This window comes from Salvelinus namaycush, chromosome 11 (genome assembly GCF_016432855.1).
Source record: "Salvelinus namaycush isolate Seneca chromosome 11, SaNama_1.0, whole genome shotgun sequence".
Taxonomy (NCBI): Eukaryota; Metazoa; Chordata; class Actinopteri; order Salmoniformes; family Salmonidae; genus Salvelinus; species Salvelinus namaycush.
This window is the reverse complement of record NC_052317.1, coordinates 17,089,701-17,113,585: the sequence shown is the minus strand read 5'-3', so window position 1 is coordinate 17,113,585 and position 23,885 is coordinate 17,089,701. Positions and strand designations below refer to the sequence as shown.

The following is a 23,885-nucleotide window of genomic DNA, read 5'->3' as shown; positions in this document are numbered from 1 at the left end:
ATTGGTGCTAGCTAGGTACCAAGTTAAAGCTAGCTAGCTACCCCAGATGTTGCGGTCGAACAAATAATGCTTTATTACCAATGCGGTATTGTAAACACATCGTTCATGGCCGGTGTTTGCTTGTTTGCAGACTTTTTTGTACAGCTTTGACAGTGCTACTGATAGTGGTGGTGGCACTTGGCTTGCATGTGCAAATTCAGAAAACACAACATTCTATAATAGAACTGTGATGTTTGATGTGTCAAATTATAAGCTTATTTAACCCGTCAAGTAGTGTTATTGTCAAATAGTGTTATTTGATGTGTATCTTCTTTGACACGCAAAGACCTAAATGGCGTTCCATAGTATGTCGTGAAGCTAATTGCAGTGACGCTATTACTTTGTAACTCCGGTAGGGCAACATCTGAAAAATAGCGCACTTGGTAGTGTGCTCGACCAGTCGCGAAAGCCAACATCACCCATGACAGAGAACGGTTGATTGTCAAGGGCAATGAATTCCATTATCTTGGCGTTAATGGATTTCACCTTTTGAGTTGTCTCGCTGAAATGTTCTTACTCTTTCAAATAACTGCTCGACTTGTTGACTGCTCGATCTACACAGCAGACATTGTGGGCTAGGTTAGAAATGCTGTGTTGCACATGTAGCACAAATTTTACGTGGCGTCATTACGTCATGTACCTACGTTATATAGGTATGCACGTCAGCTTTGACATCGTCTTTGCACATTGGCATTAAACTAGACATCGGGCCGATACCGATGTTGGCATTTTTAGCTAATATTGTCCGATTCCGATATGTTCACCGATATATCGTGCATTCCTATTTTTTTTAAATAAATTAATATATTTGAGTATAACCATAATATTTATTTTAATATTCCTTTTGTATTTTCTGGTGGATTAAACTGAAATTGCAACCAGCTTTCTATTGCTTGTTGTAAAAATAGCGATATTTTGGAGATGTTTTCATTTTCAAATAACCGAAAGTGGGAGGTTGTAATCTGAGTGAAGCGAAAAAGGCCATTCTTGAACATGGGGTGACAACAGCGTACATTTAGCAATTATTGAAACTCTCCACAATACAAGCCACGCATTGTGTCTACCTGAATCATAATTCTTTGGCTGTTCATCTTAGCAGGTAATGTCAAGTCACACCAAGTATTTTTTTCTAGGTGTTTATGAATAAATAAAGGGATAAGCATATGCATTTTACTCTGGAACTGCTTGATAATACAGATGATTATTGTCCACCATGTTGTCTCTACAGATAACCAGGCGATCGCCAACATCGAGCTAATAACAGACACAGACGAGTCTCTTGACATGGGTCCACAGCACGTCTTCTGTGATGTGCCCCTCACTCTACGCGTGCACACCGAAAAAAGGGTGGCAGCTGTCAAACTGAGCACCTTTGATGAGAAGATGGAGATTGATGCTATCCTGTTCACTTCTGGCCCCCACAATCCTCTCTGCTCCAGTTGCCAGCCTCTGATCTACCGAGTTGTCAGGCAACCGGCGTTTTCAGGCGATCTGGTCCAGCAAACTCTGCTTACATTTACAGACAGGTAAGATTGACACAAGTAAGATCGACACTGACAAATACTTTGACCTTAGTCTGGAAAGTTCTCCTGTGCGACACAGATGCATTGTTTACACTCTGGAATTCTGCAAATACTTTGCCCTTAGTCCAGAAAGTTCTCCTGTGCGGACTCAGATTTATTGTTTGGGGGTCATGTACCACTGCTCCAAGAACTGGGCCCAAAAATACAAAGAAATAAAAAATCACAATCATAATGTATGTCAGTTACAAAGATCAAACAATGCAATCTTCTATAGCCACAGAAGCTGAGATATTCATAATTCTAGTGTTTTGGTCTGGTATTGTTTTCGCAACACAAAAACCAAATGTATTCAATATGTTTCTTAGCCCTAGCTACTGATACAAATCAACATCAAGGGCCTTATTCAAAAAAACGTTTTCAGTGGATTCCGGCGTACGTCAAATCATTTTTATCCCACACTGTGAGAAAAGGTGTTAAGTTGATTATCTGAATCAACTTAACAACTTAAGTGTTCTTTGTTTTTTATTCTGTTCTATCTTACTTTTATTCATAACAGTCTGCTTGGATTCTATATTCGCATCATACACTATTTTTTGTGAATGATTTTGTAATTTTTCACAAACACTTTCAGGGATGTTTCTTTTCAAGCGCTTAGTTGCGGGAGTAGGTGGATATGCTGAAGAGGTCACGTTGAGGAATACATTTGGTCTCTAAAAGTTCCACAAGCAGCTGTAAGTGCAAAAAGATGTAAAAACCAAGGGGAATTAAGTTATGTGGAGGGAAGAGAGGCAGTCTCTGGAATATAAACCAAATGTGACCAGCAGAAACAGTAAACACCAGTGGCTGTTTGGACCTGTTCCTCAGCTATTTCCTCTCGCTGAAGGCTCTTCACTGTATGCTCATCATGGTTAGTAAATGATAAGTGAGCGGCCTGTCATTTGGAAGAGGGGGTGAAGAGAGAGAAGTGGAGTGTATTGCAGGAGAGAAATTAAAGGAAGGCTAAGCATTGTGACTGACTGAGTCTACACTGCCACCAAGAGGTATATCTGGCAAAGCAAGATAGTTTTGCACTTGATATCCTAATCCTTAAAAATAGACTCACATTTTTGGTCCATTAGTAGTGAAAAAAAATCACTTTTGGGGCATGTGTGAAATAGGAGTAGATGTCGTTAATCCATGGTCAAGGATGTATTATTTCCCCCTTGACCCTCATCTTTTGGTTTCTACTATTTTGTACATTAATAACTGATTGTATCATTCCAGTGTCCATTAAGGCACAAAACTACACAGAGTCTAAGACCTGACAAAAAAACACTCCTGTAAAATGTCCTCCGGTGGAATGCTAGAGAGAGAGAGGGCTCTTAGAGCTGATCCATAATTAATAAGGGTAATTTGTAGCGGGAGGAAATCCGACACGCCTGAGAGAGTAGATAATGTGCATTTTTGTAGGTATTCTTTACAGCTGGCCGGAGACAATGGTAATCAAGCAGTGCTGCCGGGAAATCAAGGGTAGGCTCTTTTTATAGTTTGGAGCTGACCAAAACAGCTCAATAGCCCTGGGACAGGAGGTATGATATCACCGTGCCCACTGTACATCCAGTTTAGGTTTAAGGTCACTGCTTCCTACAGCAAGGTTAGATGATTAGGTGACTAGACACAAATACACAAGACAAGAAACAGTGTTGGGGAAGCTACTCTGAAAATAAAGTTGACCAAGCTAGCAACTATTTCACACTGGAAGAAGTTAAGCTGCACTAAAGCTAAACAAATATATAATTTACATAATTAAAGTTACTTTGAAAAAAATAGTTCACTACATCCAAACTACTTCGTGAAAAATTATCATATGTAAATCTGAAATGTCATAGACTACAAATTGCAAGAACAAATCACTTTACCCCAGTGTTACAGGTTAGAGTGCCTTCAGAAAATATTCACACCCCTTGACTTTTTCCACATTTTGTTGTGGTACAGACTGAATTTCATATGGATTAAATTGAGATTTTGTGTCACTGGCCTACACACCATACCCCATAATGTCAAAGTGGAATTATGTTGATTTTATTTTTTTAATAAATTAATATAAAATGAAAGGCTGAAATGTCTGAGTCAATAAGTGTTATGGCAAGCCCCTTTGTTTTGGCAAGCCTAAATACGTTCAGGAGTAAAAAATTGCTTAACAAGTCACATAAGTTGCATGGATTCACTCTGTGTGCAATAATAGTGTTTAACATGATTTTTTAAATGACTACCTCATCTCAGTACCCCACACATACAATTTTTTGTAAGGTCCCCCAGTCGAGCAGTGAATTTCAAACACAGATTCAACCGCAAAGACCAGGGAGGTTTTCTAATGCCTCACAAAGAAGATCACCTATTGGTAGATGGGTAAAAAAAAGTGTTCATTGAATATCCCTTTAAGCATGTTGAAGTTATTAATTACACTTTGGATGGTGTATCAATACATCCAGTCGTTACAAAGATACAGGCTTCCTTACTAACTCAGTGGCTAGAGAGGAACAAAACCGCTCCGGGATTTCAACATGAGGCCAATGGTGACTTTAAAACAGTTACAGAGTTGAATGGCTGTGATAGGAGAAAACTGAGGATGGATCAACAACATTGTAGTTACTCTACAATACTAACCTAAATGACAGTGAAAAGAAGGAAGCCTGTACATAATAAAAAATATTCCAAAACATGCATCCTGTTTGGCACTAAAGTAATACAACTTTTTCCTTAATACAGCATGTTATGTTTGGGGCAAATCCAACACAACACTTCACTGAGTACCAATCTTCATTTTTTTCAAGCATGGTGGCGGCTGCATCATGTTATGGGCATGCTTGTCATTGGCAAGGACTAGGGAGTTTTTTAGCATAAAAATAAACAGAATAGAGCTAAACTCAGGCAAAATCCTATAGAAAAACCTGGTTGAGTCTGCTTTCCAACAGACTCTGGGAGACAAATGCACCATTCAGCAGAAAAATAACCTAAAACACAAGGCCAAATATACAATGGAGTTACTTACCAAGACGACATTGAATGTTCCTGAGCTGCCTAGTTATGTTTTGACTTAAATTGGCTTGAAAATCTATCCGTTTGTCATTATGTGGTATTGATTGTAGATGGCTGAGATAATTTTTTTTAATCCATTTTGAATTCCGTCTGTAACTCATATTTTCGTATTTTATTCTGTTGAAACCATTCTGTAGTTGATTTGCTTCTGTGTTTTATGTCGTTGTTCTGTTGCATCACCCAATTTTTGTTGAGCTTCAATTGGCAGATAGATAGCCTTACATTCTCCTGGTAAATGTTTTGATAAACATGGAAATTAATTTTTCCGTTGATGAGAGCAAGCTGTCCAAGCCCTGAGGCCGCAAAGCAGCTCCCTCCACCATATTTTACAGTTGGGATGAGTTTTTGATGTTGGTGTGCTATGCCTTTTTTTCTCCACACATAGTTAAACTCAACTTTAGTTTAATTTGTCCACAGAATATTTTGCCAGTAGTGCTGTGGAACAATCACGTGTTCTTTTGCGAACTTCAGACGTGCAGAAATGGTTTTTGTTGGACAGCAGTGGCTTCTTCCATGGTGTCCTCCCATGAACACCATTCTTGTTTAGTGTTTTACTTATCGTAGACTCGTCAACAGAGATGTTAGCATGTTCCAGAGATTTCTGTAAGTCTTTAGCTGACACTCTAAGATTCTTCTTAACCTCATTGAGCATTCTGCGCTGTGCTCTTGCAGTCATCTTTGCAGGACGGCCACTCCTAGGGAGAGTAGCAACAGTGCTGAACTTTCTCCATTTATAGACAATTTGTCTTACCGTGGACTGATGAACATCAAGGCTTTTAGAGATACTTTGTAAACCCTTTCCAGCTTTATGTAAGTCAACAATTCTTAATCTTAGTTCTTCTGAGATCTCTTTTGTTCGAGGCATGGTTCACATCAGGCAATGCTTCATGTGAATAGCAAACTCAAATTTTGTGAGTGTTTTTTATATTGCAGGGCAGCTCTAAGCAACATCTCCAATCTCGTCTCATTGATTGGACTCCAGGTTAGCTGAGTCCTGACTCCAATTAGCTTTTGGAGAAGTCATTAGCCTAGGGGTTCACAAATATTTTCCAGCCTACACTGTGAATGTTTAATATATGTATTCAATATAGACAAGAAAAATACAATAATTTGTGTGTTATTAGTTTAAGCACACTGTGTTTGTCTATTGTTGTGACCAATTTATTTAGAAATCCAGGTAATTCCAAAGGGTTCACATACTTTTTCTTGCAACTGTATGTTCCAAGCGCAATGCACAACAACAGAGTATCACAACCGTAATGACCATTCATTCACAATTATACAGTGTTGTCCAATACAGTAATACAAAAATAATTCTAAACTGTGTACCCAATAAAAAATGTGTGTGCAGTAAATGATCTCAGTTCAGTTCCTACCACGATGCACCAGTCAAATGTCCCTCTATAGAGATGAGGCAACGATAGTGATTGTAGAAGCTGTAGAGGATGACCCTCTGTAGGTGGTGAAGTAGTTTCAAGTTTCATTAGTCGTATGGGATACGCATGGTAAACATCGTCCAACGAAATGTAAAATGAAATAGTAAAAAAAAGAAGACGAACATGCAGTAAATGGCAGTAGTATAGATTAAACATTGGAGCATAAGTATAATACAGAAAGGCACAATTTATAGTACAATATTTACATGTGTATTGGGGAAGGAGGGGATGCTTGTGTGGAGAATCAGAGCAGGACGCTCTCGATGGTGCAGTGGTAGTATTTGGAGAGGACTCGGGGCAGCATGCCAAATTTCTTCAGCCGCCTTAGGAAGTAGAGATGGTGTTGCGTTTTCTTGACAAGAGTTGTGGTGGTTTTGGTCCATGACAAGTCCTTGGTGATGTGAATGCTGAGGAACTGCCTGAAGTCAACAATCAACTCCTTTGTTTTTCTGACTTTGAGGAAGAGGTTGTTTTCATGACACCACAATTCCAATTCACTTACCTCCTCCCTATAGCCTGACTCGTCTTTGTTGGTTATCAGGCCTACAACCATGGTGTCCTCAGCAAACTTGAAAATGGAGTTGGTGTTGTGCAAAGCCACGCAGTCGTGGGTGAACAGGGAGTACGACACAGGACCGAGGACACACCCCTGGGGGGGCCCTGTGTTAAAACCTCTTTGGGCTAGGGGACAGTATTTTGACGTCTGGATGAAAAGCGTGCCCAAAGTAAACTGCCTGTTACTCAGGCCCAGATGCTAGGATATGCATATAATGGTAGATTTGGATAGAAAACACTCAAAAGTTTCTAAAACTGTTAAAATTATGTCTGTGAGTATAACAGAACTGATATGACAGGAAAAAACCAGAGGACAAACCATCCAGAAAAAATAAAATTCAGCCCACCACTGTTTCCAATGGCTGTCATGTTTAATATGAAGGGAAAACCTCCCAGATTGCAGTTCATAGGGCTTCCACTAGATGTCAACAGTCTTTAGAAAGAGTTTCAGGCTTGTTTTTTGGGAAAAAAGTAGAGGTCGACCGATTAATCGGAATGGCCGATTAATTAGGGCCGATATCAAGTTTTCATAACAATCGGTAATTGGCATTTTTGGACACCGATCATGGCCGATTACATTGCACTCCATGAGGAAACTGCGTGGCAGGCTGACTACCTGTTATATGAGTGCAGCAAGGAGCCAAGGTAAGGTGCTAGCTAGCATTAAACGTATCTTGTAAAAAACTATCAATCTTAAAATAATCACTAGTTAACTACACATGGTTGATGATATTACTAGTTTATCTAGCTTGTCCTGGGTTGCATACAATCGATGCGGTGTCTGTTAATTTATCATTGAATCATAGCCTACTTTGCCAAACGGGTGATTTAACAAGCGCATTCACGAAAAAGACTGTCATTGCACCAATGTGTACCTAACCATAAACATCAACACCTTTCTTAAAATCAATACATAAGTATATATTTTTAAACCTGCATATCTAGTTAATATTGCCTGCTAACATGAATTTCTTTTAACTAGGGAAATTGTGTCACTTCTCTTGCGTTCTGTGCAACAGAGTCGGGGTATATACAGCAGTTTGGGCCGCCTGGCTCATTGCGAACTGTGAAGACTATTTCTTCCTAACAAAGACAGCCAACTTCGCCAAACGGGGGATGATTTAACAAAAGCGCATTTGCGGGAAAAAAAAGCATAATCGTTGCACGAATGTACCTAACCATAAACATCAATGCCTTTCTTAAAATCAATACACAGAAGTATATATTTTTAAACCTGCATATTTAGTTAAAAGAAATTCATGTCAGCAGGCAATATTAAACTAGGGAAATTGTGTCACTTCTCTTGCGTCCATTGCATGCAGAGTCAGGGTATATGCAACAGTTTGGGCCGCCTGGCTCGTTGCGAACTAATTTGCCAGAATTTTACGTAATTATGACATAACATTGAAGGTTGTGCAATGTAACAGGAATATTTAGACTTATGGATGCCATCCGTTAGATAAAATACGGAACGGTTCCGTATTTCACTGAAAGAATAAACGTTTTATTTTCTAAATTATAGTTTCCGGATTTGACCATATTAATGACCTAAGGCTTGTATTTCTGCGTGTTATTATGTTATAATTAATTCTATGATTTGATATTTGATAGAGCAGTCTGACTGAGCGGTGGTAGGCAGCAGCAGGCTCGTAAGCATTCATTCAAACAGCACTTTAGTGCGTTTGCCAGCAGCTCTTCGCAATGCTTCAAGCATTGCGCTGTTTATGACTTCAAGCCTATCAACTCCTGAGATTAGACTGGTGTAACCGATGTGAAATGGCTAGCTAGTTAGCGGGATCCACGCTAATAGCGTTTCAAATGTCACTCGCTCTGAGGCTTGGAGTAGTTGTTCCTCTTGCTCTGCAAGGGCCACGGCTTTTGTGGAGCGATGGGTAACGATGCTTCGATGTTGTCGATGTGTTCCTGGTTCGAGCCCAGGTAGGGGCGAGGAGAGGTGCCTATAAGAACATCCAATAGTCAAAGGTATATGGAATACAAATGGTATAGAGAGAAATGTCCTATAATTCCTATAACAACCTCAACCTAAAACTTCTTACCTGGGAATATTGAAAACTCATGTTAAAAGGAACCACCAGCTTTCATATGTTCTCATGTTCTGAGCAAGGAACTTAAACGTTAGCTTTTTTACATGCATATATTGCACTTTTACTTTCTTCTCCAACACTTTGTTTTTGCATTATTTAAATCAAATTGATCATGTTTCATTATTTATTTGAGGCTAAATTGATTTGATTGATGTATTATATTAAGTTAAAATAAAAGTGTTCATTCAGTATAGTTGTAATTGTCATTATTACAAATAAATAAATAAATAAATAAAAAATTGGCCGATTTAATCGGTATCGGCTTTTTTTGGTCCCCCAATAATCGGTATCGGTATCGGCGTTGAAAAATCATAATCGGTCGACCTCTAGTACACAGTCGTGATAAAAACACATGTGAATTCCATCTGCAAATAGTGGGGTCAGCATTTCAGCATCAGAAACTCCAGGTCGGGTGAACAGGAGGTCTCGATGTTTTCAACTTCGGTACACCAGGAATTGTTTATGAGGAAACATACACCCCCCCCCCCCCCCCGACTCTTAGCAGAAATTCGAGTGTATTGTCCCTAAGCCACGCCTCAGTAAAATCAAAGACACAGCATTCCCTGATGTCCCTCTGCGATTGACGCCTTGCTCTGAGGTCACAGAGTTTTTTTCCAGTGATTTGACCTTAGCCATCAGGATACTAGGAAGAAGAGGCCATGTAGCCTGTCTTTTCAGCCTAGCTTGGAGTTCCTTTTCCTTCCTCTTCTTTGTCATCGCCGGCATTGCCTTAGGTCATCTCGGCCAGAAGCAACAGGTAGGCCAGATATGCGGGAAACAAAGGAGGTGTCATGACTGGCCTGTGAGGATCAGGTTACAGTGCATCACCGTTCTACAGATAGAGGGGGAGAGGTATGGAGGTGGGGGGTTTTAATGATCTCACGCCCATCGTAAATTATAGGGCAGCAGCCCAACACCATTCTGTTCTCTAATGTGAGAGACTGGAATGTCTGTGTGCCTTAGGAAGAGTTTACAGCCGAAAAACCTACAGAACATCAAATTAATGGACTTTGGGACAATATATAATAGAATATGAAAATGTATGTATATTTTATGATGTTATTAAAAGTTAAATTAGGATGTTGTAACGAAAACATTGTATCTTGAAGAGTTTTCATAATGTACAGTTTAAAGTCGGAAGTTTACATACACCTTAGCCAAATACATTTAAACTCCGTTTTTCACAATTCCTGACAGTTAATCCTAGTAAAAATTCCTTGTCTTAGGTCAGATAGGATCACCACTTTATTTTAAGAACGTGAAATGTCAGAATAATAGTAGAGAGAATGATTTATTTCAGCTTTTATTTCTTTCATCACATTCCCAGTGGGTCAGAAGTTTACATACACTCATGGTCAGGGCTGTGCGATGGCCACTCCAATACTTTGACTTTGTTGTCCTTAAGCCATTTTGCCACAACTTTGGAAGTATTATTGGGGTCATTGTCCATTTGGAAGACCCATTTGCCACCAAGCTTTAACTTCCTGACTGATGTCTTGAGATGTTGCTTCAATATATCCACATCATTTTCCTACCTCATGATGCCATCTATTTTGTGAAGTGCACCAGTCCCTCCTGCAGCAAAGCACCCCCACAACATGATGCTGCCACCCCCGTGCTTCACGGTTGGGATGGTGTTCTTCAGCTTGCAAGCCTCACCCTTTTTCCTCCAAACATAACTATGGTCATTATGGCCAAACAGTTCTATTTTTGTTTCATCAGACCAGAGGACATTTCTCCAAAAAGTACGATCTTTGTCCCCATGTGCAGATGCAAACCGTAGTCTGGCTTTTTTATGGCAGTTTTGGAGCAGTGGCTTCTTCCTTGCTGAGCGGCCTTTCAGGTTATGTCGATATAGGACTCGTTTTACTGTGGATATAGATACTTTTGTACCTGTTTCCTCCAGCATCTTCACAAGGTCCTTTGCTGTTGTTCTGGGATTGATTTGCACTTTTCGCACCAAAGTATGTTCATCTCTAGGAGACAGAACGCGTCTCCTTCCTGAGCGGTATGACGGCTGCGTTTATACTTGCGTACTATTGTTTGTACAGGTGAACGTGGTACCTTCAGGCATTTGGAAATTGCTCCCAAGGATGAACCAGACTTGTGGAGGTCTACAATTATTTTTCTGAGGTCTTGGCTGATTTCTTTTGATTTTCCCATGATGTCAAGCAAAGAGACACTGAGTTTGAAGGTAGGCCTTGAAATACATCCACAGGTACACCTCCAATTAACTCAAATTATGTAATTTAGCCTATCAGAAACCTCTAAAGCCATGACATAATTTTCTGGAATTTTCCTTGCAGTTCAAGGGCACAGTCATCTTAGTGTATGTAAACTTGTATGTAAACATCTGTCCCACTGGAATTGTGATACAGTGAATATAAGTGAAATAATCTGTCTGTAAACAATTGTTGGAAAAATGACTTGTCATGCACAAAGTAGATGTCCTAACCGACTTGCCAAAACTATAGTTTTTTAGCATGAAATTTGTGGAGTGGTTGAAAAACAAGTTTTAATGACTCCAACCTAAGTGTATGTAAACTTCCGACTTCAACTGTATATGTGATGTTTACATACTTTATGTTGTGTAGAGAATATCCATATGAAAGAGAATGATAAGACTGTGATTTTAGTTGTCTAAAAGAGATCATAGTAAATCTTAGTACCTTGCCTTGTAACTAGCTACGCCCAAGCTAGCTACGCCCAAGGGAACCCCTTTCTACTCTAGGTTATAAAACATGTGAGTTAAGAATTTACATATCAGACTAAGTTTACCACGTGCTGCAACCAAGATTTACGACTAGTCATGACCCCGAAACACAACACAAGGTTGAAGACAAAGAAAATCTCTGAACAATCAAGTTAATGGTGGAGTAACTATTCTGTATCTAAGAAGGTGAATTATTTTTTATTTTTTTTATTTTTTCACCTTTATTTAACCAGGTAGGCTAGTTGAGAACAAGTTCTCATTTGCAACTGCGACCTGGCCAAGATAAAGCATAGCAGTGTGAACAGACAACAACACAGAGTTACACATGGAGTAAACAATAAACAAGTCAATAACATAGTAGGGGAAAAAAAGAAAAAAAAAGAGAATCTATATACAATGTGTGCAAAAGGCATGAGGAGGTAGGCAATAAATAGGCCATAGGAGCGAATAATTATAATTAACATTGGGGTGATAAATCATCAGATGATCATGTGCAAATAGAGATACTGGTGTGCAAAAGAGCAGAAAAGTAAATAAATAAAAACAGTATGGGGATGAGGTAGGTAAATTGGGTGGGCTATATACCGATGGACTATGTACAGCTGCAGTGATCGGTTAGCTGCTCAGATAGCAGATGTTTAAAGTTGTTGAGGGAGATAAAAGTCTCCAACTTCAGAGATTTTTGCAATTCGTTCCAGTCGCAGGCAGCAGAGAACTGGAAGGAAAGGCGGCCAAATGAGGTTTTGGCTTTAGGGATGATCAGTGAGATACACCTGCTGGAGCGCGTGCTACGGGTGGGTGTTGCCATCGTGACCAGTGAACTGAGATAAGGCGGCGTTTTACCTAGCATAGCCTTGTAGATGACCTGGAGCCAGTGGGTCTGACGACGAACATGCAGCGAGGGCCACCCGACTAGAGCATACAGGTCGCAGTGGTGGGTGGTATAAGGTGCTTTAGTAACAAAACGGATGGCACTGTGATAAACTGCATCCAGTTTGCTGAGTAGAGTATTGGAAGCTATTTTGTAGATGACATCGCCGAAGTCGAGGATCGGTAGGATAGTCAGTTTTACTAGGGTAAGTTTGGCGGCGTGAGTGAAGGAGGCTTTGTTACGAAATAGAAAAGCCGACTCTCGATTTGATTTTGGATTGGAGATGTTTGATATGAGTCTGGAAGGAGAGTTTGCAGTCTAGCCAGACACCTAGGTACTTATAGATGTCCACATATTCTAGAAGGACCAACCGGTTATTCTCTTCAAATCATCAGTTGTCTACACGGTCCTCCTACCCAAGCTGGGAGCGTCGACACGGCTGATTAGCCTCCGAAGAAGACCACTTCTGACTTCAATTTTGGGATCTTCTGACTTCAGCTGAGAGTCAGGGTCACATGACTGTCATTCCACATTCTATATCTTCAGCTTCCATCTGTACTTCATACTCACCATCATTAGCAGGGTTATCTCCTGTACTGATGGGCTCATTCATAGGCGGTCCTCAGCAATTCCATCTTGCTGACTGTAGGATGGGTGATCCAACGGCTGAGGAACACGGCCTGGGACATTCAAATATTCAGCAGCCAATGTGCGTAGGACCCTTCTTGAAGAGTATTGCACTGCTTGGGCTCTGTCTTCAAGCCTTCCATTATATTTTCTTACCATAGCGTCAGTGCGCTGAGGTACTGGTCTCTTCTCGCCTCTTCTGTTATCTTTCCTCACTATGGTTTCATAGAAGGGGCCTCTTCTGGTTACTTCTGGGTCAGGTCCTGTGTAGACGATTTCTTCATAATCACTGGTACCAAAGGACTCCTCATCATCATCAGATCTGGACATGACTCCTCTTGTGTGCCTGCCAGTTCTCTCTGGATCTCAACTTTCTCTTCACAGGTAAGCCTTCTTCTCTTTCAGGTCTGGCCATCTCTACTACTGGTAAGAATTCACAGGGCAGGAGGAGGTCTCTGTGTAGGGTACGCAAGGGCCCTTGGCCTTTCTTCTGTGTGACGACATAAACCGGATCATCAGCAATCCTCTTCACTACCACACAAATGGTACAATCCCATCTATCTGCAATCTTGTGTTTTCCTCTGATGTTAACGTTCCTCAGCAATACTCGATCACTGGGGACAAGTTCTGCTGCTCTGACCTTAGCATTGAACCTTGACTTGTTCTTTTCTCCCATCTTCTGAGCACTCTCTGCGGCTAATGCATATCTCACTCTCAGTCGCTGGCGGAGGTTCTTGACATACTCAGAGTTGGTTCTGGCACCAACTCCATGCGGCTGAAGTCCAAGGACAAGATTGATTGGAAGGGTTGGCTGCCTGCCGAACATCAACTCGTAATGAGAGTAGCCGGTAGTGTCTTTTCTCGTAAAATTGTATGCGTGGACAAGCGGCTTCACAAAGTCTATCCAGTGGTACTTGTCTTTATCTTCCAAAGTTCCAAGCATAGTCAGCAGAGTCCTATTGAACCTTTCGACAGGGTTCCCACAAGGATTTTAAGGGGGGTTCTCGTTCTCTCTGCTCCAATCAGTGAACACAATTCTTTGATCGCTTCCTTGATCGCTATGTAGGCAGCTAGGAAAACCATAACAGACTATGATGTTCTCCCAGCAAGAACAGCAACTGAAAACTTTGTAAAGTGGTCTGTGATTACTAAGACATTTATTGTGTCTCTGTTGTCTGGTTCAATAAAAAGGTAATCCATACAGACTAACTCGAGACGATAGTTTGTCAGAATGTTCATCATGGAGGCAGCTTTCTCAGGATGAGCTTTTCTTCTAAAGCATCTTTCACATGTGACACTTCTCATTGACCACTTGGGCCATTCTCGGCCAATAGAACCTGACACATGCAAAGTTAAGAGCACGATCAAACCCAAGATGGCCTACCTCATTGTGAACTCCCTTTATAGCTCTGGCTCTGTACTTCTTAGGTAAGGATAACTGATATTTCACATTTAGCCTATCCAGACACCTTCTGAATAGCATTCCATCTTTGAGCTCTAGCCTATTCCACTCTCTAAGAAACAACTTGACTTCTGGTGACTCTAAGGTTGTTTGCTTGAAGGTGGGCTTTGTGTTCCCTTCAATGAAGTGAATGATTTGTTGGATGGAGGGATCCTCTCTTTGGGATTTGTACCAGTCATCATGAGTCATCCGCGGAAGCGTGTCTAGTCCAAGACAGGCGTAAGAGGCCGGGATAGCAGTGACATTCAGCTCTAAGGACTGGGGATCTGCCAGAGCGGTGGGGTTCTTGAAAACATCCAGTTTCCTTCAGAGTGTCTTTGATACAAGAATGTGAATGTATCCTCTGAAATTATCCTGTGTTCTTCATTCAGTACACTGTGTGAGTTTTTTTAATCCTTTCTTTTTCTTCTAGGAAAGTGTCATCTTCCTGGGAGGGGTCTTGCGGTCGCCTAGACAGACCGCCTGTGTCCTGATTTGTGTTTTCAACCCTGTACTTTATGGTTGAACCTATATGTTGACAGAGCTATTCGCCAGTGATGCCCTGCTGCAACAAGTTTTGCTGTGATCAACACATAAGTAAGGGGATTATTTTCAGTTAGAACTGTGAACTCGATACCCTAAAGGTAATAATGAAATGTCTTGCATATAGCCTACTTTAATACTAAGTTCTCAAGCTTCGAGTTGGGTAGTTTTGTTCACTTTTAGATAGCCCTCTACTGGTGTAGGTTACATGTCTGAGTTTTCCTTCCTGTTCTTGATATAAAGCAGTACCAAGTCATTCACAGCTAGCATCTGTATGGAAGACATAAGGGATGCTAGGATTGGCAAAGGCCAGGATTTGGGCAGAGGTCAACTTGTTTATGAGGGCTCTGAAGGCGGTTTCACACTCCGTTGTCCATTCATTTCCCAACCTGGCTGGGGTTTACATGTCTGGACTTTGGGTTTCTTGTAGCTCTTTTCTCTCCACATAGGTGCAACATACCCAGTGATGAGACAGTTCAACGGCTTGGCTATCTTCGATTAACCCTCAACAAAGCATCTATAATATCCAGCGATGCCTAAGAAACCCCTCAGTTCTTTTCTGTTAGAGGGACGGGGCCAATCCTTTAAAGCAGAGATTTTGTCTGGATCAGTGTGGACTCCTTCAGCATTCAGAGGACTGGAAGAAATCACATTTGTCAGGGGATAGCTTCAAGCCATAGTCCTTGAGCTGGTTCAACACCTTCATCAGTCTGCTCTTGTGCTCCTCCAACATGTCTGAGAAGAATATTATCTCATCCAAGAACACAAGTACTTAGTTCAGGTGTAGATTTCAACACACTTCTCCATCAAACATTGGAGTGTACTAAGTGCATTTGTGACACCTTGTGGCATGCTATTGAACTCCCAAAAGCCCAGCAGGCATGTACATGAAATCTGTCTTGTGCTTATACTCTTCAGCAACTTCTACTTCATAATAGCCTGACTTGAGGTCCATGGCAGAGAACCATTTTTCACCATTAAGGGCGGAGAAAGTTTCTTCAAGTTGGGGAGGGCGTAAACTCCTTGATAGTGGGCAAGTAAAATTTCCCATAATCCACACAATCTGTTATTGCCATTCTTCTTTTTCACTATCACTATTGGAGAAGCAAATGGACTCTCTGATTCTGTAATGATCTTCGCATCTAACAGTTCTCTCAAGTGTTGTTTCACCGCTGCTCTGTCACAGGGATGGATGGACCTGGGTCTCTCTTTGAATGTGTTCTAATCCTGGATTTTATATGATGTTGGACTGCAGAAGTACATCCATGGGAAGTACGTCCAGATCAACAATGAATACCTCTGGTATGGTATTCAATTTGTCAGCAATGCGCTTCTTCCACTCTTCTGGGACGTTGGAATCTTCATGGTGACTTTATGTTCAAAGATCAATGCACAACAACAGAGTTTTATTTTTATTTTTATTTCACCTTTATTTGATCAGGTAGGCCAGTTGAGAACAAGTTCTCATTTTACAACTGCGACCTGGCCAAGATAAAGCAAAGCAGTGTGACAAAAACAACAACACAGTTACACATAAACAAACGTACAGTCAATAACACAACATAAAAAATATATGTACAGTGTGTACAAATGTAGAAGGGTAGGAAGTTAATGCAATAGATAGGCCATAGAGGTGAAATAATTACAATTTAGCATTAACACTGGAGTGACAGATGTGCAGATGATGATGTGCAAGTAGAGCTACTGGGGTGCAGATGAGCAAGAAGATAAATAACAATATGGGGATGAGGTAGTTGGGTGTGCTATTTACAGATTGGCTGTGTACAGGTTCAGTGATCGGTAAGCTGCTCTGACAGCTGATGCTTAAAGTTAGAGAGGGAGTTATAAGTCTCCAACTTCAGTGATTTTTGCAATTCGTTCCAGTCATTGGCAGCAAAGAACTGGAAGGAAAGGTTGCCAAAGGAAGTGTTGGCTTTGGGGATGACCAATCAAATATACCTGCTGGAGCGTGTGCTACGGGTGGGTGTTGTTATCGTGACCAGTGAGCTGAGATAAGGTGGGGCTTTAACTAGCAAAGACTTATAGATGACCTGGAGCCAATGGGTTTGGCGACGAATATGTAGCGACGGCCAGCCAACGAGAGCATACAGGTCGCATGGTGGGTAGTATATGGGGCTTTGGTGACAAAACGGATGGCACTGTGATAGACTACATCCAGTTTGCTGAGTAGAGTGTTGGAGGCTATTTTGTAAATAACATCGCCGAAGTCAAGGATCGGTAGGATAGTCAGTTTTACGAGGATATGTTTGGCAGCATGAGTGAAGGAGGCTTTGTTGCGAAATAGGAAGCCGATTCAAGATTACATTTTGGATTGGAGATGCTTAATGTGAGTCTGGAAGGAGAGTTTACAGTCTATCCAGAGACCTAGGTATTTGTAGTTGTCCACATATTCTAAGTCAGAACCGGCCAGAGCAGTGATGATGGTCAGGCGGGCGGGTGAGGGCAGCAATCGTTTGAAGAGCATGCATTTAGTTTAACAAGCATTTAAGAGCAGTTGGAGGCCACGGAAGGAGTGTTGTATGGCATTGAAGCTTGTTTGGAGGTTTGTTAACACAGTGTCCAAAGAAGGACCAGAAGTATACAGAATGGTGTCGTCTGCGTAGAGGTGGATCAGAGAATCACCAGCAGCAAGAGTGACATCATTGATATATACAGAGAAAAGAGTCGGCTCGAGAATAGACCCCTGTGGCACCCCCATAGAGGTCCGGACAACAGGCCCTCCGATTTGACACACTGAACTCTATCTGAGAAGTAGTTGGTGAACCAGGCGAGGCAGGCATTTGAGAAACCAAGGATATTTAGTCTGCCGATAAGAATGGTGTGATTGACAGAGTCGAAAGCCTTGGCCAGGTCGATGAGGACGGCTGCACAGTACTGTCTTTTATCGATGGCGGTTATGATATCATTTATGACCTTGAGCGTGGCTGAGGTGCACCATGACCAGCTCGGAAACCAGATTGCACAGTGGAGAAGGTACGGTGAGATTCGAAATGGTTGGTGATCTGTTTGTTAACTTGGCTTTCGAAGATTTTAGAAAGGCAGGGCATGGATATACATAGGTCTATAACAGTTTGGGTCTAGAGTGTCGACCCCTTTGAAGAGGGGGATGACCGCGGCAGCTTTCCAATCTTGGGAATCTCATACGAAAGAGAGGTTGAACAGGCTAGTAATAGGGGTTGCAACATTTTTGGTGGATAATTTTAGAAAGAGAGGGTCCAGATTGTCTAGCCCAGCTGATTTGTAGGGATCCAGATTTTGCAGCCCTTTCAGAACATAAGCTGTCTGGATTTGGGTGAATAAGAAGCGGGGGGGGGGGGGGGGGGGGGGCTTGAGCAAGTTGCAGCAGGGGGTGCAGATCTGTTGGTAGGGGTAGCCAGGTGAAAAGCATGGCTAGCCGTAGAAAAATGTATATTTAAATGATCGATTATCGTAGATTTATCGGTGGTGACAGTGTTTCCTAGCCTCAGTGCAGTGGGCAGCTGGGAGGATGTGCTCTTATTATCCATGGACTTTACAGTGTCCCAAAACTTTTTTGAATTAGTGCTACAGGATGCACATTTCTGTTTGATAAAGCTATCCTTAGCTTTCCTAACTGACTGTGTATATTGGTTCCTGACTTCCCTGAAAAGTTGCATATCGCGGGGGCTATTCAATGCTAATGCAGAACGCCACAGGATGTTTTTGTGCTGGTCAAGGGCAGTCAAGTCTGGGGTGAACCAAGAGTGTAACGTTCCTGACCTGTTTTCTCTTGTTTTTGTATGTGTTTAGTTGGTCAGGGCGTGAGTTGGGGTGGGCATTCTATGTTATGTGTTTCTATGTTTAGGTTCATTGTCATTTAGCCTGATATGGTTCTCAATCAGGGACAGGTGTTTTACGTTTCCTCTGATTGAGAACCATATTAAGGTAGGTTGTTCACACTGTTTGTTTGTGGGTGGTTGTCTTCCGTGTCTGTGTCTGTGCACCACACGGGACTGTTTCGTTTGTTCGTTCGTTTGTGTAGTCTGTACCTGTTCATGCGTTCTTCGTGTATATGTAAGTTCTCTAGTTCAGGTCTGTCTACATCGTTTATTTGTTTTGTAGTTTGTTGAAGTATTTTCGTGTTTCGTCTTTACTTTAATAAATATCATCATGTCGTATAACAACGCTGCGCTTTGGTCCAATCCCTACTCCTCCTCTTCGGACGAAGAGGAGGAGGACAACCGTTACAGAACCACCCACCTAACGAGGATCAAGCAGCGTGAGAGGAACCAGCAACAGCGGCCAAAAAACCAGGACTCGTGGACTTGGGAGGAAATATTGAATGGAGAAGGACCCTGGGCTAAGGTGGGAGAGAATCGCCGCTCTCGGGAGGCGATGGAGTCAGCGAAAGCCCAGGATCGGTGGTATGAGGAGGCAGGTAGGAGACGTGGCTGGAAACCCGAAAGTAAACCCCAAACATTTCTTGGGGGGGGGGGCTAAAAGGGAGAGTGGCGAAGTCAGGTAGGAGACCTGCGCCTACTCCCTGTACTTACCGTGGAGAGCGAGAGTACGGGCAGACACCGTGTTACGCAGTAGAGCGCATGGTGTCTCCTGTACGTGTGCATAGCCCGGTGCGGTACATACCAGCTCCACGTATCGGCCGGGCTAGATTGAGCATTGAGCCAAGTGCCATGAAGCCGGCTCTACACATCTGGCCACCAGTGCGTCTCCTCGGGCCGGCTTACATGGCACCAGCCTTACGCATGGTGTCCCCGGTTCGCCTACATAGCCCGGTGCGGGTTATTCCACCTCCCCGCACTGGTCGGGCGACGGGGAGCATACAACCAGGTAAGGTTGGGCAGGCTCAGTGCTCAAGGGAGCCAGTACGCCTGCACGGTCCGGTATTTCCGGCGCCACCTCCCCGCTCCAGCACAGTACCACCTGTGCCTACACCACGCACCAGGCTTCCAGTGCGTCTCCAGAGCCCTGTTCCTCCTCCACGCACTAGCCCTATGGTGCGTGTCTCCAGCCCAGTACCACCAGTGCCTACACCACGCACCAAGCCTCCTGTGTGTCTCCAGAGCCCTGTACGCACTGTTCCTTCTCCCCGTACTCGCCCTGATGTGCGTGCCCTCAGCCCGGTAACACCAGTGCCGGTACCACGCACCAGGCCTATAGTACGCCTTGAGAGTCCAGTGTGCCCTGTTGTTGTTCCCCGCACTAGCCTGATGGTGCGTGTCCTTAGCCCGGTACCTCCAGTTCCGGTACCACGCACCAGGCCTACATTTTTTGAATGGGGCATGCTTATTTAAGATGGTGAGGAAAGCACTTTTAAAGAGCAACCAGGCATCCTCTACTGACGGGATGAGGTCAAGGATACCCGGGCCAGGTCAATTAGAAAGGCCGGCTCGCTGAAGTGTTTTAGGGAGCGTTTGACAGTGATGAGGGGTGGTCGTTTGACCGCGGACCCATTACGGACGCAGGCAATGAGGCAGTGATCGCTGAGATCCTGGTTGAAGACAGCAGAGGTGTATTTAGAGGGCAAGTTGGTCAGGATGATATCTAAGAGGGTGCCCATGGTTACGGATTTAGGGTTGTACCTGGTAGGTTCCTTGATAATTTGTGTGAGATTGAGGGCATCTAGCTTAGATTGTAGGACGGCCGAGGAGTTAAGCATATCCCAGTTTAGGTCTCCTAACAGTACGAACTCTGAAGATAAATGGAGGGCAATCAATCCACATATGATGTCCAGAGCACAGCTGGGGGCTGAGGGGGGTCTATAACAAGCGGCAACAGTGAGAGACTTGTTTCTGTAAAGGTGGATTTTTAGAAGTAGAAGCTTAAATTGTTTGGGCACAGACCTGGATAGTATGACAGAACGCTGCAGGCTATCTCTGCAGTAGATTGCAACTCTGCCACCTTTGGCAGTTCTATCTTGTCGGAAAATGTAGTTGGGGATGGACATTTCTGGATTTTTGGCCTTCCTAAGCCAGGATTCAGACATGGCTAGGACATCCGGGTTGGCAGAGTGTGCTAAAGCAGTGAATAAAACAAACTTAGGGAGGAGGCTTCTAATGTTAACATGCTTGAAACCAAGGCTTTTACGGTTACAGAAGTCAACAAATGAGAGCACCTGGGGAATGGGAGTGGTGCTGGGGGCTGCAAGGCCTGGGTTAACCTCTACATCACCAGAAGAACCTAGGAGGAGTAGGATAAGGGTATGGCTAAAGGCTATAAGAACTGGTTGTCTAGTGTGTTCGGAACAGAGAGTAAAAGGAGCAGATTTCTGGGCGTGGAAGAATATATTCAAGGCATAATGTACAGACAATGGTATGGTAGGATGTGAGTACAGGAGGTAAACCTAGGCATTGAGTGACAATGAGAGAGATTTTGACTCTCGAGGCACCAGTTAAGCTAGGTGAGGTCACCGCTTGTGTGGGGGGTGGAACAAAAGGGCTATCTAAGCCATATTGGGCAGGGCTGGGGGCTCGACAGTGAAATAATACAATAATCAATAACCAAACAGCAATAGATAAGGCATATTGACATTAGGGAGAGGCATGTGTAGCCGAGTGATCATACGGTTCAATGAGTAGCAATAGATGAATCAGGGAGCCGATTCACTAGTCGCTACTACGCTAGGCGAGCTGGAGACACAGCGATTCAGACAGCTAGCGGGCCGGGGATAGCAGATGGGCCTCCGGCGACGTCGCAACGGAAGATCCTGTTGAAACCACCTCGGACGATTACGTCGGCAGACCAGTCGTGATGGATCGGCGGGGCTCCGTGTCTGCAGTAAAGGGTCCTGGCCAATTGGCAAAAGAGGTATTGTAGCCCAAGAATTAGCTGGTGGGAGATGAGCCTAGCTCGAAGGCTAGCTCAAGGCTAACTGGTGCTTGCTTCGGCACAAGGACGTTAGCCAGGAGTAGCCGCTCGGATTGCAGCTAGCTAGCTGCGATTATCCGGTGTAAAGGTTCAGAGCTTGCGGTAGGAATCCGGAGATGTTGTATCACAACTGCAATGGCCATTCATTCACAACAATACAGTTTTGTCCAAAACAGTAAAAAAAATTATAATAAACTGTGTACCAAATAAAAATAAAATGTGAGTGCACTCAATTATTATCATTGTCTCTCTTTAGAGTTGAGGCAACGATTATGATTGTAGAAACTGTAGATGATGAGCCTCTGTAAATGGCAAAGTAGTTTGTAGAAGATGGCAGGTGGCGTTGGTGCTGTCAAATCAAACGGGGGGTACGAAACCCAGTCTGCACAGAACTTACAAAATAATCAATTATTCAGTCTCTTACTTTTATCAACAACAACGTTTCTGTACTGTTCTGTAATAATAACTATTTTTACATGTAGAGGTCTTAAAAGGATTTACAGATTATGTTGCAAAACCCACGTTCTTCTTCACTGCGGCAAGGCAACTACACTCGAGTGCCATTACTGTTCAATCACTCTCATACAAAGAAATGCACATGTAGCGATAGCAAACGCACATTGCAAAACGTTCTAAAATCTAAATGACCATCACTCTCAAAAGCATAATCAATCAATCAAATTGATTTATAAAGCCCTTTTTACATCAGCCGATGTAACAAAGTGCTATACAGAAACCCAGCCTAAAACCCCAAACAGCAAGCAATGCAGATGTAGAAGCACGCATACATGCTTATGTCAATATTCGGACTGATTTTAGATTGTAAACATCATGTGCACTTTAGTTATTCATTCAGACAGGCATAGAATTCGGCTAGCATAAAGCTATATCACCAGGATTTTCTTTTCATTAACATCAAAGGAAAAAACATCAACATTCCCCTCTGGATCAGCAAACTCTTATCTAAGCACTAAATATTCAGTATACTCAACAACTTTTGTTTCCAGTAAGTTCTCTAAGTTATCAATTTCAATATTTCTAGGTTTCTTCTAGGCAACAGGGAAAAGAGCAAAACAGCAAAAGACATTCAGACTGTAGGGGTTGCCAACAAACTCCCAACCCATAGAATTAGTGTAAAGAAGTTAGGAACTGTCTTGTTTTGTGAAATCGTTATGAAATGTCTAAAATAGCATGGGATACACTTACTTCACCCATATTAGATTTTATTTTGCTGCAAAAAAAGTAGTGTGTAGTTCCAGTAGTTAGCTACACCGCTTCAAGGCAAAAAAGTAATGAGCTACTGAAAACACTACCTAGATGGATTTTAGTTCAACTACCACCAAGCTACTGCCAAATGTAGTTAAATTACTAGTTGAATTACATGTATAGTTCACTACTCCCCAACACTGACAAGAACAATCTGTTTTTTATTGTGTATTGTGTGTGTGCACTGTGCAGTATGCAGTGTCCATCTAACCTTGTTGTTCAAAATGGTTGTTGTTTGATAGTACTTTTTAGTTTTTGGTAATTGTGTATCTCTATTCAACCTGGAAATAATCCAAAATGTTAATTATATCTTTATTAGTAAAGGAATACATTTCCATGAGACAAGCATGTCATTTGAACAATGTTTACACTTGAATATTGAATGTTTTGATGTGTTCCTACAGCGACATTGTAAAGGACAAGGAATACCAGTACAGAGTTCAGGTGGAAGCAGACGGTCTCCTCAGTGAGCTCTCCCCACCTCTCCTCTACACCCATGGAGCTGCCTACTGCGGAGATGGACTACTCCAGGGGTCAGTCAGTTTACACAGTATTCACATCACAGATATGTCATCTTTTCTCTCATCCAATGTAGACAACACCAACAGTAGAATGACAATGTACATAATGTATTCATCAATTCATACTATTAATTGATACACAGCAATATTGTAATCATGGTAAACAAGTCAACCACTTTGTACAGACAGTTTCAAATACACAGGACATGATGTCATATAAAATCCCTTAGAAGATCATGAGCACTAACCTCAAACTTGAGACAGGGATAGGGATAGACAGGATAATTAAGTTAGCAAGTGTGC

The 23,885-nt window shown here is 42.4% G+C and overlaps 1 protein-coding gene across 1 annotated transcript in view; it reads left to right on the top strand.

The window, feature by feature from the left end:
• The window catches only part of LOC120056312 (pappalysin-2-like), a 54,959-nt gene that overhangs the window by 27,004 nt on the left and 4,070 nt on the right, over window positions 1-23,885 (top strand). Inside the window, exons 9-13 of the mRNA XM_039004551.1 lie at window positions 1,268-1,565; window positions 13,208-13,331; window positions 13,666-13,753; window positions 14,282-14,375; window positions 23,439-23,594. Coding sequence (XP_038860479.1) covers window positions 1,268-1,565; window positions 13,208-13,331; window positions 13,666-13,753; window positions 14,282-14,375; window positions 23,439-23,594 — 760 coding nt within the window. The remainder of the gene's footprint in view (window positions 1-1,267; window positions 1,566-13,207; window positions 13,332-13,665; window positions 13,754-14,281; window positions 14,376-23,438; window positions 23,595-23,885) is intronic.